The 17375-nt window shown below is 39.2% G+C and overlaps 1 protein-coding gene across 1 annotated transcript; it reads right to left on the bottom strand.

Annotated features, from left to right (window-relative positions):
• Window positions 1-203: 203 nt before the first annotated feature.
• LOC143892451 (uncharacterized) lies at window positions 204-16164 on the bottom strand. Its single transcript, XM_077397073.1, has 8 exons — window positions 15325-16164; window positions 8550-11339; window positions 3530-3583; window positions 2866-3211; window positions 2602-2758; window positions 1092-1211; window positions 937-1001; window positions 204-389 (listed from the first exon to the last, which is right to left on the bottom strand). Exons 1-4 carry the CDS (start codon window positions 15886-15888, stop codon window positions 2954-2956), a joined length of 3666 nt encoding a protein of 1221 aa, XP_077253188.1. The 5' UTR covers window positions 15889-16164; the 3' UTR covers window positions 204-389; window positions 937-1001; window positions 1092-1211; window positions 2602-2758; window positions 2866-2953.
• Window positions 16165-17375: the final 1211 nt, after the last annotated feature.

Here is a 17375-nt window from a genome sequence, read left to right as displayed (position 1 = left end):
ATCCCATTAACCACACCCACTGCCATTAACTAAAAATACTCATCATGGCGACAGCTAGCCGTGGGGTAGATACCTCTCGACACAAGCAAATCATCTAATAGCAACACGAAAGCAATGAAGCAAAACAGAAAGGAACAATCTTTTTTTATTACAAACAAATGAAAGGATGTTCAAAATAATGAACCCCCCCCCCCCCCCCCCCCCTCCCCGAAACCTAAGAGAAAAAAAAACTAGCTGAAAATAATGAAGGAAAAAGTACCTTCTGAAGCCATAATTTTCCAATAGCTTCACCATCTATGATTCTCCAGCCGGTTACAGAATTTCAAATGTTCCACCCTGTCCCGCATAAAACTTTGCTAGCCTGCTCCAGTAATTTGAGTATGGAAATCCTGCACGAAATCCTCCACAATTGATTTAACACTGCTCCTATCACTAACAAGTGAAAGGTAAATGCATCTATGAAAGCACCAAAAATGCAATTGGACTGCAGACACAAATGGACCCTTAATTGATGATTTGTGTAAGAACTATACTTGTGCAATCTTTACTCGATAGACAATGCCACTTGAGTATCATAACCAATTTAACTCTCAGCAAACACAACCAAAGAATGCAAATACGGAAAAATCGTAAGATTTATGCAACATCCACCCAAAAACAAAGGGATAGTGTCGACAGAATTAAGCCAATGACGAACATACGAGCATTAACATCAAGGAAGACCAGTCCAGACTGAGATTCACCTACAATGTGCTCTAGAGATTGCATCCATCTTCCTCTCAGAATAAAAAATGCAATAAACGGTGCCACTGTTTTATTGGCATGCACCAGGCAATTCAAAGAAACTTTCAAAAGAACATGCATGGATCAATGAACAAACATTAAATAGATAGATAGATATGATAATGAAAGGCGAGCACACATGCAATAGCATACCTCATTGGTTCAGAAGTTTCCACCTAAATGACGCACCAGCAGATTAGTGCCCTAACAACATTCACCTGCAAAAAGTGTCAGCCTTTAATAAGATTTCTGTCACTTCCACAGAAGGGAAGATCAACAAAATTTTCTGATTAAGCTAAAAAACTTACATGCAGAGAAAACACTATCTGACAGGAATAGCTATGCTCAAAGTTTCTGCTTTCTGATTGCAGCTCAGTACAGTAGTTGCATCATAACTTCAATTGATGAGAATATGAGATATCCTTACTCTGCATAAAAAAATACTTGGTGACACTAAAGACGTAAAAATAATTCCAATATGAAATTATGGATCATACATGCTACCCTTGTAAGGCACGCAGAGTAATGCATAATTACATACTACATCAGACATAATATGTAGAGGATTGCTATCCGCGGGCATAAGGCCTACAAACGCACCCTAAACAGGAGGAACATCTGCCTAAACAGGAGGAACATCTGAGTATTTGACAATTTTCAGAATGCATACTGTTCAAAACATTATATTCAATTTTCTGCATGCATCTGCAGCTAGCATTTCTCTAATTAATCATTATAGATTATGTAATAATATTAATTTTGATGATTTAGGAAAGCCAAAACAGATATTTTGTTTTTTTAAGTATTCTCCTTTTCTGCGTGCATCTGTAGCTAGCATTCCTCTTATTAATCATTATAGATTATATAATAATATTAATTTTGATGATTTAGGAAAGCCAAAACAGATATTTTGTTTTTTAAAGTATTCTCCACGTGCGCCCACGCACAGGCGCCCCCCAACCAAAAACAAAAAGCCCACACACACCCGCACGCCAACACATACATGCACGAATCGGAAAGAAAGAGAGGTTTTGCTTTCTCAAATGATAATGGCTGACTTATTAACATAAAGAGAAAGCTATAGGGGTGATGAGGCCAAGGTGACCCTTCTAGGCTTCACCGGAAGAAAAAGAAAAAAAATGATGATACTCTATACATAATCCTTCGGTGCATATGGTATATTACATAAATTTGTTTAATCGCATTAACTTGATCATCTAAACATGCTTGTGACAACAACCAAGTCAGACTACAAATTACCCACGGTCATCTACCATGTCCCAACCCAAGCCCAAGGTTTTAAATTTCGCTTTCGGTCTTGGTTTGGCTTTGGTTGCCACGAAAACATACGCAAAACATAAAGTGGAAACTCTATAAAGTCATACGCAAATGATAGAATTGAAAGATGAAACTTAGGAAATACTAGAATAAGCACAAATACACACTTAGAAACCATCACATGAGCAAGATAATCATCCATAATGGTTTAAAAAATCGAACACCTAGTGACATGCACGACACGCATGTCTGATAATTTAATATATACCAAATTTCACATGTAATCCATATAAATATTTATACATAATGAATGCACCACATCTCGCATGCAATTCATATAAATATAATTATGTAATACATACTGATAGTATACCACTATTACATTTATGATTTTGGTTTATGCATTTCGGTTTCGGTTTCGGTTTCAATTGAGAGGGAAACGGGAACATTTCTGTTATTTAGTGTCGGCTTAGGTGGAAATTAAAAAGCATGCCCAAGCAGAGTTTCAAACAGATGGAACATTCAAGTATTTCAAGTTACCTGGTCAGAAGCTCACAATGCTCCAAGGGAAAAGAAGAGAGCACTTTGAATTCGTTCGCCGGTTCAGGGCATATCGTGGGGTAGAATGGAATTGGTAACCACAGTAAAAGCAAGGATAATTTGGAACTCCTTCAGTGTTAAAGACCACCGAATAAATCTGAAACATCAAGTGCATTTGTCATCTTATTAACCGAAAACAGGTGTTAGAAGTTCCCGTTAAGGAAAGAAATGGAAGAACTGAAAAATAGGTAGACCAGCTCACACCTGATGACAACTGCAGCTATTTTTACAGTGCCAGTTCTACTCCAAAAGTAAATTTAGTGGCCAGATTCCATGGCTCAAATGTTTCAATCTACTTGTAAATCTCCTCATTGATATTGCTCCCCTTTGATACAACCTGCAATACTGTGCCTTTGGTAATCCAGGCAGTTAGTTCTGGTAGATGTTCAAAGTGCTTAAGTGGGTACAGACTTCTATCCTCCAGTTGCACACCATACACAAATGGAAGTCTAAATGTAAGAAAACTCTCGGGAGGTAAGATCACTCGACAGCCAAGGCTGAACTGTGATTGTTTCTCACGGTCGAGTGCTGATGAAGGCAAACATGAGGCCTACACATGCAAAAGAACCTTTAACACTGATGACAGCTTCACAGCTTGTAAAAATATCCATCAACTCTACAAGAGTTTAACATAATCTACATTTTTATTTTTATTTTGAAAGAGTGACAAAGATAACCAACTATGGATAGATTAGAAAGGCAAATAAGTGAATAAATGAAAATAATAGTATACAGAAAATGAAATATTTTAGGAAGAAGAAAGAGTAATTAATTCAACAAAAATAAACAAGATAGAAAGTGATTTACCATTTAAGCACTCAAGAGGTGTCAGTAGATGTAGCTAAACTATTGAACAATTAATATGTACCTCAAATTGTACAACTGGGCATGTTGCTAACACGATGGGAAATGGTGGCGTCACCTACACGAGGATGCAGAAGTAAATTAGATGGTGTTTTAGGCAGAATAGTTTCAAGATATGATTATCAGCACACTTCATATCAGTACAGTATAGCACATTTAACTCACAAAATAAATAGGGTCACCCTTTTCCTCTCTTTTTCCCTTCTTGACAGTACAAAATAAATAGGATCACCCTTAATACACAACTCATTGTTGATAACTGTTTTGAGTCTCCATATGGTGGACAGCTATGTATGTGTGCACGTGCAGTGAAAAAAAATAGGGGCACCCACATTATTGGGTGATCCAAACTATTCAGTTTTTGAGCCACGAGGTAGACGGATGGGCCACGGGGGAGTGTGGATATCAATTCCCTTACTTTTATCATAACCGTAGTATTGAAGAACAGTGATGATGCTGGAAACATGATATTGAAAAGGAAACTAGATAGCTCCTTGTAGTTATCTTTGATATCTCTAATTACAAGCATTTTAATGTCACGGGATAGTCATTGAACTCAAGATACAACCATGTCTACCAGCAAAACACACGAAGCCCATGTCAGCATTACTAGTACATGGCCTGTTCCATCTCTCATCAGTGTCGTAACACCGGTATCATCTCTTATCAAACTCTTACGATTAACCAAAAAAAGGGGTACTTTCGATGCCTTATACATTAGATTTTGAGTTGATAAAACTGTCTTGAGTTTGAAAACACAACTAAGAAGGACAAGCAAGCCGATAACCATAAGGGTAAAATCACAAAACCAAGTCAACACAGCATAATATTACAAAATCATCATCAGAAACTCCATCTGCAAAACAAGATAATGAGCATGATAATACCCTCAGGCAGAGACGCAGCCCTCTAAGTCAAAAGTTTGTTTGAGTTGTGGATACAACTATTATTTACTATTTTTCCCACTGAAGTTAATAGCAAAGTAACATCCACTTTCTGGGCCCCAAGTGTGCCACATAGACATTATCGATCCATTGATATTATTGGCCAGCCCACTGCCATTGACCCCACCTTGAGCTAAGCTGGATAGATCCACTTTTTCCTCCATGGTGTAAAAGAAGGAAAGCATCGACCGCGAAGAAGTGGGACACTTGGATAGATCCACTTCTTCTTCTTCTTCCTCTCTCCTCCATTATTTCCTAACTACTTATCACCATCACCTTAACCCAGCAACCCGGACCTATCCTTAAACCCTTTGCCCCCTTTCCACCTTCCCCTTGCCCCCTTTTCCCTTTCCCCTTTCCCCTCTCCATATCCTTTACAACCCAAACCAAACCACGATTCCTTCCCTTACACAACTTATAAATCACACAATCGTTCAAGAACCAATCTTTATCAATCCACCCTCTCTATAACTGGTCTTTATCAATCTTTATCCTTTCTTTACATTATTTACCTATTCTTTTTATCGAATCATTAACTTTACAAATAGTCAAGAAACCCAATCAAAAACCTTTTCAAGGACCTTTATCATTAACCAACCTTCTTTTTCTTGCTTACGTCAATTGGTATGATAAAGATCTTTCCATTGCCTCATCGACATTTTAACCAAAGAGGTCACACATATGAGGCAATATTCCATCATCTAACTCATAGGACTGAACCCCAATTTTTTTTTAAGCGATAACCAATTTCAGTAATGTGCGACCGTAAAATCCCTACCAAGTTGAAGAAAAAGTTTTATAAGACAGCTGTGAGGCCAGCCATGCTGTACGGCTCAGAATGTTGGGCCACCAAGAAGCAGGATGTGCATAAGATGAGTCTAGCGGAGATGCGAATGCTTGGATGGATGTGTGGCCACACAAGGCTAGATAGAATTAAAAATGAAGACATTCGTAAAAGGGTGGGGGTGGCTCCAATTGAGGAGAAGATAAGAGAGCACCGCTTAGGATGGTTTGGACATATCCAACGTAGGCCTTTGGATGCTCCGGTGAGAAGAGGCGACTCGTGCCAAATTGATGGAGTAAAAAGAGGTAGGGGCAGACCGAAAACAACTTGGGTAGAAACATTGAGGAAAGACTAGATAGCTAGGAACATAACAGAACTTGACCTTGGATAGGATAGAATGGAAGAAAATGATCCACGTAGAAGAACCCAACTAGAACCAGGATTAGAGCCGGGTAGATTCCTTTTACCTTCTTCATGAAATTTTTCTAAAGGATTTATTTAGCTGTACCCAACTCGTTTGGGACAAAGGCTTTGTTGAGTTGAGTTGAGAATAACCAATTTCAGTAATGAAAAAATAAATAAATAAAGTATTAGGACAGCTTATACATTGTCAGCCGACCCCAACTAGTTTGGGACAAAGGTTTTGTTGAGTTGAGTTGAGTTGAGAATAACCAATTTCAGTAATGAAAAAAAAAAAGGAAATAAAGAAAGTATTAGGACAGCTTATACATTGTTGAGTTATTTTTAGAGAAATGGTACCTGCACTATCTTCTTCGGTGGCACTCCTTACGGTATTAAACACTTTTATTGGTTGTTGATAGCTTTTAGTGCCATTATAAAACCAAGGAAGGATAACAATTCCCTATTTTTATTGATTCTTCTTTTGTTCATATTATTCATCTACTCCTTAAATAAGAACCAAGACCTAGAATCCATGATATACCTACCCTAACCCACGCAAAAATCTAAACCTAGTTTCAATCTCATTCGGTCTCTGGGTAAGATGGCATTGAATAAGGATGTCAATGCATCCTTGACGTCATGATGTCACTGCATCCGTTGAGTAAGAGAGAGGGGAGGGGAGGGGAGAGTAAACCATTATAATGAAAATGAAACACCAAAATACAATCCTTGGCGCACACACATTGACGCACCGCATGCACCCACAGGCACACGTGCACACACACATCAATAATAACAGCAACACAAGAACAACAACGACATTAGTAATAGGTGGGATTTCTCTAAAACCCTCAACCTGAGTATGGAAAAGCTAGATAGAAGAGTAAAACCCTCCGACCAGATTTGCTCTTCAAAGGTTCTACAAGTCCTGTCCAACCACAATATAGTAGGCAAGCATATTGGTCTTTCTTTGTTTTCGACTTCTAGTATAACTGTTCCATATTCCATCGTCATACAGAGGTATGTAACACTACGTCAAGGTCCTCGATTCTAAATCTTGTTAATATCAGAATGCACAGATTCAACTTTCTCCTATGGTTTTGTGCCTCAATCTTGAGGTTGCACGTTCTATCTCAACTTACCTACCAAAAGATAAAAGGAAAAACATTCTCCTACAGAAAGAATTAGTAACTCACTCACGACACCATGAGACATATTGATAGAAAGCGTATGCTACTCTATAATATATCCTAGAAGAAAACATCTGACTCAAGATTGTACCCCATGATTAGCATTAAAGTGCTGACAAAGAAAAGATTAAATCACCCAATTTAATTGAGTTGAGTCCATATTGTCACATGAGATATTCACACAATTTTTGCCAATCCAAAAGAAATTCCTAATAGGAAAAAAAAAAGGTGAGTTAGTTTGAAATCTCCAAGCAACTATAATAAAAAATCAGGGCTTTCTGGTTCTTGCAGTCAAATTTTTCCCAAGAAAAACGATCGCGAAGCTCTTTCTTCAAACACCACAAAAACACTAGGGTGGATAAGCATGAAAACAAAGAGATAAACCGAATAGCATGTTACAAACTAGATAGCCATATCCATGTGTGTACAGGATTTCAGGAAATACACGATTCACATCCCGACACCCCATATCAGTGTCCATGTCCTTATCCAAATGCATATCGAAAAATTGTGTATCAGAGCACAAAACATCTCTCTAAAATGTGCATGATCATATCATTTTTCTTTTTTTTTTACAATTTCAGGTTTAGGGAAACCAAAAAAAAAAAAAAACCTAATTGCGACCAAAAAAGGGGCTTCTGATGGATTTTAACCCCCCATTTGATTGAAAGGAATGAAATACCTTAAACGCCCCTCCTTTCCTCAAAAAACTATAACAAAAATGGAAAATCTCAAAAAAAAAAATTGTGATGGTACTTCCATTGCAGTTTTAAAAAATTGTGATGGTACTTCCATTGCAGCTTTGGTTGGTCGAGACAGAACAGGCTGTTCTAGACATGTTACATTTGAAATTTTAGGAATTTTCTGGAATTTCAACTGGGAACGCCTCATGGACACTTCTTTCCCGAATTCCATTATGGGACAGAATTGACAACTAAGATCAAGACCGACAACACTGAAGCTTGAGATGAGAAAGACACTATTGAGAAACAAACTACCAAAGACAATAAAGAAACCTCATGCCTAGCCGTGGGGGTCAAATTGACTGCATCTAGACTAAGCAGCTAAATCTGAGTAAAAACTATGATATAATGAAGTCTGTGCAACTTGGGATAATTGGCTGCCGCCAAGATGGCGACTGAAATAAAGAAATACAAGGATTTACAATTCATTTTTAAGTCAAATTGGAGAGCTTGACACGAGAAAACAAGGTAGAGAATTTTTGAAAAATGATACGCTTCATTGAGTAATCGATTCTACAATCATCTGGATAAAAAATTTTAAGAGCTTCATGGGCAATTAGTAGAAAAAATAAAGTTGACACCGTAAAGTTATTTTCTCATTACAGATACTGATACAGCTCGGCAGATGCCTACTTTGTTTCACCTGTCTAGTTTAATGATAGTACTTCAGCTATCCTTCGAGTCCCTATATACAATAGATCATATGTCTTAGATAAAATAAAACTTCTTCCTATCAGTAGTCATAAAATAACTAGACAAAATGGCCATTCAAAAAAAACTAGACAAAAATAAAAAATATCTGCAGCAAATTGAAAAAACCATCAAAGACATGAGAGCCATGAATTCACCAAAGGGGCGATTTGGAATTTTATGTTCAAGGAAGTAGACGCAAGTGTAAACAAATAAATGATATCTGTTAAATAAGCATAACCAATAGATCTGGGGCAAAAAAATCATGTACCATAAAAATTCGTTGTAACTGTGATATTGTACTTGCAAATTTGATCTTTTGACGATCCCCCTTACTCGAGCAGATCCTGCAGTGTGGGCAGTTCATGTAAATGGGCAAGTTCCTGTTCAAAAGAGAAAATGCAGACCCTTTATCATCAAGTGTAGCATAGTGAAGGCTCCCATCAAGGTCATCAACAGATTTAGAGTGTCCCCAAATCCCAGTAGCAGACTCGTTCTGTTCTTTTTCTGATTTGGCGAACAGTCTGCGTCCATCCCAATGTTGGTTACTATTAGCCACTTTCTCCTTTGTCAAATTCACTGGATGTGGATGAACTTTTTCATGTGTACCATTCTTATTCAAAATCAATGAGTCCGCGGACTCTCTGTCAGAATTTTCTGTAGAAGAGATATGGTGTTCTTCAGGCACAGAAATGGAGGAGCACTCGTTGAGAAGCTCCGGAGACAATACAAAACGGTGTCCATATGAGCACTCGTACTCAAATCCAATATACACTACGACATGTTTCAGAGAAGTGTCTGGTATTGGCCTTCCACCACTACTCACATTCACTGGCACTACATTACTTCCTATCTTTAAAAATGGGTCTCCATCTGGGTGGAAATTAACCACTGGCCCAAGTGAGCTTTCCTGGCCAGAAATATCATCAGACTTTTGAGATGTCTGATAATCACCACTGACGTGAACTTGGTCCTCGATTCGATCTCTTGCAACCCTTTTTTTAATCCCCTTTTCTAATCCTGTTTGTCTTCTTTGCTGAAGAGGAGGGAACTCCAAATCCGCAGCAATCGATCCTGCAACAACCTCGGAAAAAGGTTTTTTCATAGCAAAAGATGGAAGACCTCTACCAAAACTGATCTTTGGATCATTAGAAGAAATGTTCTCTGAGAGTTTTCGTTGATTTTCTAATCCTCCAGTTCGGATTTCTTCCGGAGATGCACCACCTTTCTTTATTTCATCACCTGTAATAGATGCAAAGTTGGGATCTCGAGGCGACCTTATTATGAATCCTTTCCGGGTTACACCAGAACCATCTGTTTCCTTCAGTTTCTCAAGAAAAATTGTCCATCTTAACAGTAATTTTTCGTTGGAGCAGAACCCACTCTGAAGCAACCCTTTAGAAGGTTCATAATATTTTGCACCTCCAACACGAACCAGACTCCATGAAGAAGCCTGAAAAGGTCCCGCATCACTAGTTTTTGGTAATGCAAGTGCTGGAAGGAGATTTTCGCAGTTCGGGAAACAATTGAACTTAACATTGGCACTCTCAAAATCAAAAGGGTCATCTCGAAATTGCCTTGAACGGCCACAAGCACAAGCATGAAGAAAGACATGTCCACTAGAGTGTGGCTTAACATCAGATTGTGAAGTTAAAGCATCGGTTTCAACCTTGTGTCTTTGATGCACGCACGGTTTTCCCGTCAAACTAACAGCATCACAGAGTTGCCTCCCGGATTTCCAAATGGACAAACACTCATCTTCCAACTTTTTAGCAAACATTTGGACAGCAGGTCCTTTGACCATCGAGTTAAAAGCTCGCATAGCCTTCCCTAACTGTGTCTCATGAAGGGTAGTCGGATAGCAAGGTGGCAAATCTCTCAGATATACCGCCTTGGCAGACGGAAGGACTCTCTGGCACCATGACACTGAAAATTTCATGTTTAGGCCTCTACCACTATCCAACCAAGATATAGCTCCTTCTACAGCATTTGCTCCTATCAGAGTGACCCCATCAACTTGTGGCCCACATTTTGGAGAGAGCAATGCATCAATAATAAGACGACAAGAGGACAACCAGCTATCCAAAGTTGGGAGTTCGGGAGTCGTACTAAATGACTTCCCGGATGCAGCAGAAGCGGCGGCGGCGGCGGCAGCAATGGCTACCATACCAACACCAGCGGCTGAACCACTATTTGTATTTCCCGCCAACCCTCCTTTCCCTCTTAGGGTATCAGAATGCCTATAAATAAATTCCTTTATAGATAGAATATCCTCTTTATTTGCACTCTGACTATGGTTTTCAAGCAGAAAAATATCAGAGGAAGCATTGGCATTTAAAACCTCTTCGACAAGACCTGTAATGAAATCCAGTGATTCGCCTTTGTGGTTCGTCGACCTATCTAATAATGCTACAGCCCTCGAAGGGTCGAGGGAAAATAGTGGCAGGGAGTTCACATTGACCCCACCTCTTGTGCCAGAATGATTGGCTTCTGTACCAGCTAAAGTACGACATTTCTTAATTAAAAATCGGATCTGTGCCTCAAGAGATGACTGCACTTTCTTCCTGAAACTGCCTTCAGTTTTACTCATTTGGCGTGATAACATAACAACTGAACTGGAACCTTTCATGGGCACGCTTGGCTTCAGAGTGCCATTTAAACTAGAGGACTGATTTGAAGAAGAGACATCTGCCAAATCCTCAACTTGGAACCCGGGGCTCGGACCATCCAAGAAATCATCAAGAAAAACAAAAAGAATGACGGGGGTGCACTGGCCCGGAAACAACGAGGGGGATGAACCTGAACCAGACATGAGTGAAATGGCCGAAGCATGGCGACTTGTGATGCCACCACCTCTACTAGGAGAACTGTTCAAAGTGGTCGTCAGAGCAGTTGGCTGTGAGGAGGATGAAGAAGAAGCCTTTGAGGTCAACATCGGTGCAATGTTGGACTTCATAAATGGAGCCAGAGTGTTCTTTGCGGCTTGTAGCATTCGAAACTTTTTCAAGATTTGGGTATCAAACCGTGACCCCTCGTGAAGGTGTACAATGACATGGCAAACCTGCATTACTTATTTAATTATTTGCCTGAAATCAAGAATTAAATATTTTTTTCATTCAAAACCACAGGTATCACAAAATTGGAACTCAAAATCAAGAACTCAAAAATGACACCTATTGTGGAACTTCTGCTGCTGTTGCAAGGTTGTCTTTTGCTGCATTTGGTTTTTAGTATGTTTCCTCTTCTTAATAAAGCTAGTTATTTCATTAAGAATAGATACATATATATATATATATATATATATATATATATATATATATATATATTAAGATAGGTGAGGTAAATCAAAAATCCAAAATGCACAAGAAAACATATCCTCTTTAAAAATCCGAATCCCTTGTAGGTTGGCCGAGCTCTTATCCAAGTCCAAGTTTTTAAGCATTGGTATATCAGTTATACAATCCCCAACACTTGCATAGAGTTTATTTTTTAGTTACAAGGGAGTGTCCATAATCCAAGCATCTTTGCGTTGAGCTTGAGCGACCAGACCCTTTGTATTTTATGTTGCCAATGAGAGAATGGATTCCAGTTTTGGAAACCATGAGATGATTAATGACGATAGAAAGTTGCCACTTTTGGAAACCCAACTCAAGGATAATGATACTGTTTAAATAAACTGAAATAGCAAAATGCAGAGAAAATTGATGGAATTTCTTAATCGTATTCAAGAAATTCATTGGGGTTAGTATTATGTAGTGAAGCATTACAATAACAAGTTCTTCTTTTTCTTAGCTTCTTTTGATGTTGGGTTGAGTAGTGAGGGATCTTTCCCACAAATCATAGACCTAAACAAATCTAAAAGTAGGAAGAGCTTTCACCCACAGGATAGTTAAAGCTGACACTTTTGTGAAAATACTTGCAGGGCTTCTAGAAGATTCTTTAAATACTCTTGTGTTCCTCTCCTTCCAAAATACCCGAATTGTAGCTAGAAAGGACACATTCCACAACATTCTTCATTTCTTCTTCCATGGAACTTCAGCCCATCCCTAAAGAAGACCAAATAGATTCTCTAGGAATACCCAGAGGATGCCAAAACGACTAAGGATCTACTCCAAACCTCCCTTGCCGTCTTGCAATGAAGAAATATATGATTTACAGTTTCTCCCGCCTCAATACATAATGGGCCTATCATGAGCATCTTCCTCTTTCTAAGGAAGTCTACGGTTTGAATTCTCCCTCGAACCGCCGCCCGTCCAAAGGTACACACCCTAGGACGAGCTTGGATTGTCCACAACGAGGAGTTCACCAAGGCCTTTAGCTTTTAGCAAGAGACAGGGTGACCAATGTGGTTGTTGAACAAGACTCATTGAATGTTATAAAGTGACTTAAAGGATCAACAAATCGCCCGAGGAGATTTGAAAGTTTCTTTGATGAAATGCTTGATTTGATAGGAGCGGGCCAGATTGAGTTTATACATGTTCGGCTCACGGCAAATAAGGGAGCCGATTCCCATGCTAGAGAAGGGGTGTTTAAAGAATCTCTGCATTTGTTTGACTCTCTAACTCTTTGATTGAGGGGGCGTTGAGTCTCCTCTTGTTTATTTTGTATTCTCTTGTTGTATCTTGACCATCTCGGTCCTTATATCAATGAATTTGGCGATCATTTAAAAAAAAAAGTGAGGGATCTTTGTTTTTTGAATGATGAATAATTTCATCAAAAAGAACGAGGAAAAGACCGGCGACTGAGATGTTCAATACAAGAAAATGGAAATGGAAGTGGAGGGAGAAAAGAAACTATAAAATCCTCATGGGTGGAGGAAATCAAATAACTCAACCAGGAACGAGGAGCTCTCCCCCTTTTTCCGATGACATCCCTGCCGACGTCGACCCTAGCTAAGTTGTCGGCCTTCCCGTTTGCCGATCTTTTTACATGTTTATACATATGGAAATGCCTTCCACTTGGTCTTAAATTCCGTCGAACCATTGCTCAAATCTCCATGGATAGGGGAGACTACGCTTTAGCCACCTAATAACATTGAGGGAGTCTCCCTCTACAATCAGTATTTCCAAGATGTCAACCTCCATTAGCATCAGACCCAATGGACCGCTCTCACCACAGCTTCATTGGAATCCGCAGCTCCGATTAGGCCTAAAAAGGCCCATTTTGGTCCCTCTCTGGTCATCTCTTAGAACCCCTCATATTCATGCTGGTCCTAGGTTCCCAATGCTAGATCCATCAAAGTTAAATTTTAGTTTTCCTACATTTGGCGGTTCCCACCTAGGGGAAGAGGTTGTTACATGCTTAGTGCCATTACATATATCTCTCCAGACCCACCACAAATCATATGCTGAAACGAACCTAAAACTTGGTAGGCATTTCACCCATGCAATGGTCAATGCTATGATCTTGGTGTAGAAGAAGGTCGAGACACAACCGAGCCCTTGAAGACCCGAGCTTTCCTTTCTTTCCAGAGCACACATAGTAACAGATAGGGATCTTGCAAGTCAATGATTGACACGGTCAATTTTTTATTAACTCGAGCAAGTTAGGAGTTTTGGTTTGACTTGGAAGAGCAAACATTCAGACTTAGAGGATAACTCAGCCAAGGTACGCCCTAGTCCATTCAAGTGAGTTGATGAGTGACTCAAGGAGTTTTTAAACAATGCATTATACCAACAACTTGAGCAGATTAGTTTACTTGACCACTGCTCCTCATACATTGCGACTGCAATCCATGTTGCCAGCCAGTACGACAGTATCAACGATCCAACTCTATTTTAATAAATGGAGGGCAGGTGGGACATTTTCGGTGTCTCTTGAGGCCTAAGAACAAACAATCCTCTCTCCCTTTATGTTCATTGCAGCAATAAAGAACTTATGATACATCCTGTCTGATGAAAAAGAAAAGTGCTTTTTTAGAGGGTTGGAATCCATGTCCGGAGGACCTTTTATGTTTCACTTACAGTGTGTGGATGATACTATTACCCATAGTTTCAAAACTCCCCCGCATCATCGTGGACTACCTTGAGTCGACTCCCTTTTGCATTGGCTGCATTCCATGTTTTGCCTTACAAAGTCAATAAAAACTCTTTTGACTCTCTCGAGTTATGACCGCGTCAACCGAGTACTTAGGCACATCAATCGAGTACTCAACCACGTAGTGCTGAGTTGACTAGGATTTTCTTCACCCGCATTTTGTGGGAAAATCTTTACCACACGCACACACTAAGCCGGGTCGGGTCGTGGACGTGGTGCGTGTGCAAAAAATTTCTTATTCTATTTTATTTTATTTTGCTTTCCGGTACCAACCAAAATCAAAATATTTCGGCTGAAAATAAATGTTTGTTTCGGCCGAAATTTAAAACCATGATGTGAATTCAGAACGTGTGATTCAGATACGATGGACCTCATTGCATGTCTAAGTCCTGTCCAAATGTACCCGGATCCAACCAATCAGTCGGAGTGTTTGGGTTCTTTGACAGTCCTACCATAGTAGATAATCCTACATATTACCAAACAAAGGGCCAAATACCTTTTGAAATTAGATCATTTTCCAATGCACCTCCGAGCACGGTAAAGTACACGGCACGGAGATAAATGATAAAACATAACTCCAAGGAGTGCTGTCCAATGGAGAATATGAAATGAAATGGAAGATCGGTCAATAATAGGGAAAGACCCATGCATAACAAATAAATGTTAAACTTTATAGTTGAAGATAAATAATCTAGATTTTCTTTATAAATGAAAAACACATTCACCTGTTGAAACAAAAACCTAAAGAGGATCAATTGGTAGTAAAGAGCTCAGCGTGTATTTAAAACCAAAAACAATAAAAAAAAATATGAACAACATGAACACATGAAAGCAAAAAAAAAAGAGAGAAAATCATAAGTAAAGACAATTACAATGTTACGAGAGTACTGCTGTAATTGCTTGATTTAGGGAATAATCATACGTTGTAATTGCGTAATTTAAGGATTAATTATGTGATTGAATTAAGGTGTTAATTAGGGCAGAATTAGGAAAATAAAATAAATACTCACAGAAAACATCAGGAGCATCCCCTTGAGATCCTCAGACTCATTTTCCTCTAAAATTGAATCTAAAGAGGAGTCCCCAAGGTCAAGCCCGGACAAAAAAGAAGATGAAGGTTGAAAGTGCAAAAAGACAATCCCTTTTTCCTCCTCGTAGTAATAACTGAGCCGAAAAGAACCCTTATTCTCCTTTTCTTCGAGATGTTTGTCGAGATTACCAGAGCCGAAAACATTGGCATCGAGAATTCGGTTGATGAGATAGGTTACGTCGTCACTGTTCCTTCCAATAAATCCAACAACGATTACGCCTTCTGAAGAGGGAGACGCGGATTGGGAAGGAGAAGAAGCGGAGGAGGAGGAAGAGAGAGGGAGAGATGAAAATGAAGAGAGGCGGAGAGGTGAGGGTTTTTGAAGAGGAGGGTTTGTGAGATTTGTGGAAGAAGTTGAAGTCGAGGTAGTAGTAGTAGTAGTAGTAGTTGAAGAAGAAGTAGGGATTGTGGAAGTGGAAGGGGAAGAAGAAGAAGAAGAAGGTCGGATTAGGACACGGAGGGAATGGGGATTTGGTGTCTCCATCAAAGACAAGAGTTTCACTTATTATCGCATTGTTTCAGAAAGAGAGGGGGATTCGGTTCAGATTTCTGATCTCTCTCTCCTCGCCATGGACAAAACCCAAATCAACTGGACGATTCCCACCGTACGACCAAATGACTTGGGAGGACTGCACAGAGGATGGTTGTACGAGTCCAAGATCTACCTATATAGAGATTGATAAGAAGCCATCTTATGATCATGTGATCAATTAGTGTTTGTTGTGATACACCCAATCAATGGTGATGGGCTTAGGTTATGACTCGATGAGAAGCCCTCGCTTGTGGTCACATGTGTAGGCAAGGTTATATTTAACAGTTACTCATAGATAATGAAGAAAAGGTTGATTTTGTCTGATGAAAACACAGCTAGGGATTAGTTTAAGCTAATGTAGCCTGGCTGTGGCGCAGGCGTTTTAGGAGGGATGAATGACAATCACACCTACCATTGCAAATCGGACTCAACTCGACTAAGCCTTTGTCCCAAACTAGTTGGTGTCGGCCAGGTCCAAATCATAGAAGACGATAAAAGGTTCATGCTTCTCCCTTCCCTATGTTATTTCATAAGATCAACTAAAAGTCCCCTTTCAAATAAATAAATGTCACATACATCTTCTATACGAAGCATAAATCCTCATCCTAGCATCTTTCTAGATATAACTACCAAACCCCTAAAAATAGAAAAAACACTAATAATAGACTCCAGATGTAAATAAACTTTCTAAACTATTAAAATATATAAGAATACATCTTATAATCTAAAATCTAATTTGTTGCTGGATATAAAGGTGATTATTAGCAACAAAATCCCTTGGCTCCAAGTTACCAAAACATGTGACCATATCGACTACCCTAGTTAGAGAAAATAAATCCTTGGATTTGAATCTTTCGAAGAGGGTACGTTTTTACTAATTTTCGTTGGCATCATTTTCCCATGATTCGACTTCATCTGCTGTCATGTTAGAATCTCCTCGAAAACAGTGCTAAAGAATGGATTCTCTGGGAAAACATGAGAGAATTCCTCAACCAGAGGCCTCGCCAATTCTGAAATTTCTTCAACTACATCTTCCATTTTAGTCACTAGCACATACACAATACTTGAAATTTCAGTAACTATTAAATATCCGTCATATGAATATTGGTGGTAACTCCCAGTCTACAATTTTTGCTCTAGGTCATACTAAAATAGTTTAAAGTCTTATGTTACCTTCTCAGTCTCGAGACACGATTTCCAAAGCTTGGAATCACTTCTAGTAGCCTCAACTCTCATCGGTCGTCATGACGGATAATCCTGTCGTTGGCTCATGGATTCTCTTTTCACGTTATTCAACTTGCGGGGGCAAATATCTGTCTTAAGGAAAGTGACATTTTAATGCACCTTGACTCATCATTTTCTTCTACAACTCCATAAATATTCATCCTCAGTCCATTTTTCTCCTGGCAGTATATGCCACATGGATATGACCACTATTG

Source organism: Tasmannia lanceolata, unplaced genomic scaffold, assembly GCF_043159265.1.
Source record: "Tasmannia lanceolata isolate RefF3 unplaced genomic scaffold, GAP_Taslan_0.1 ptg000015l, whole genome shotgun sequence".
NCBI lineage: Eukaryota > Viridiplantae > Streptophyta > Magnoliopsida > Canellales > Winteraceae > Tasmannia > Tasmannia lanceolata.
This window is presented reverse-complemented; position numbering and strand designations above follow the sequence as displayed.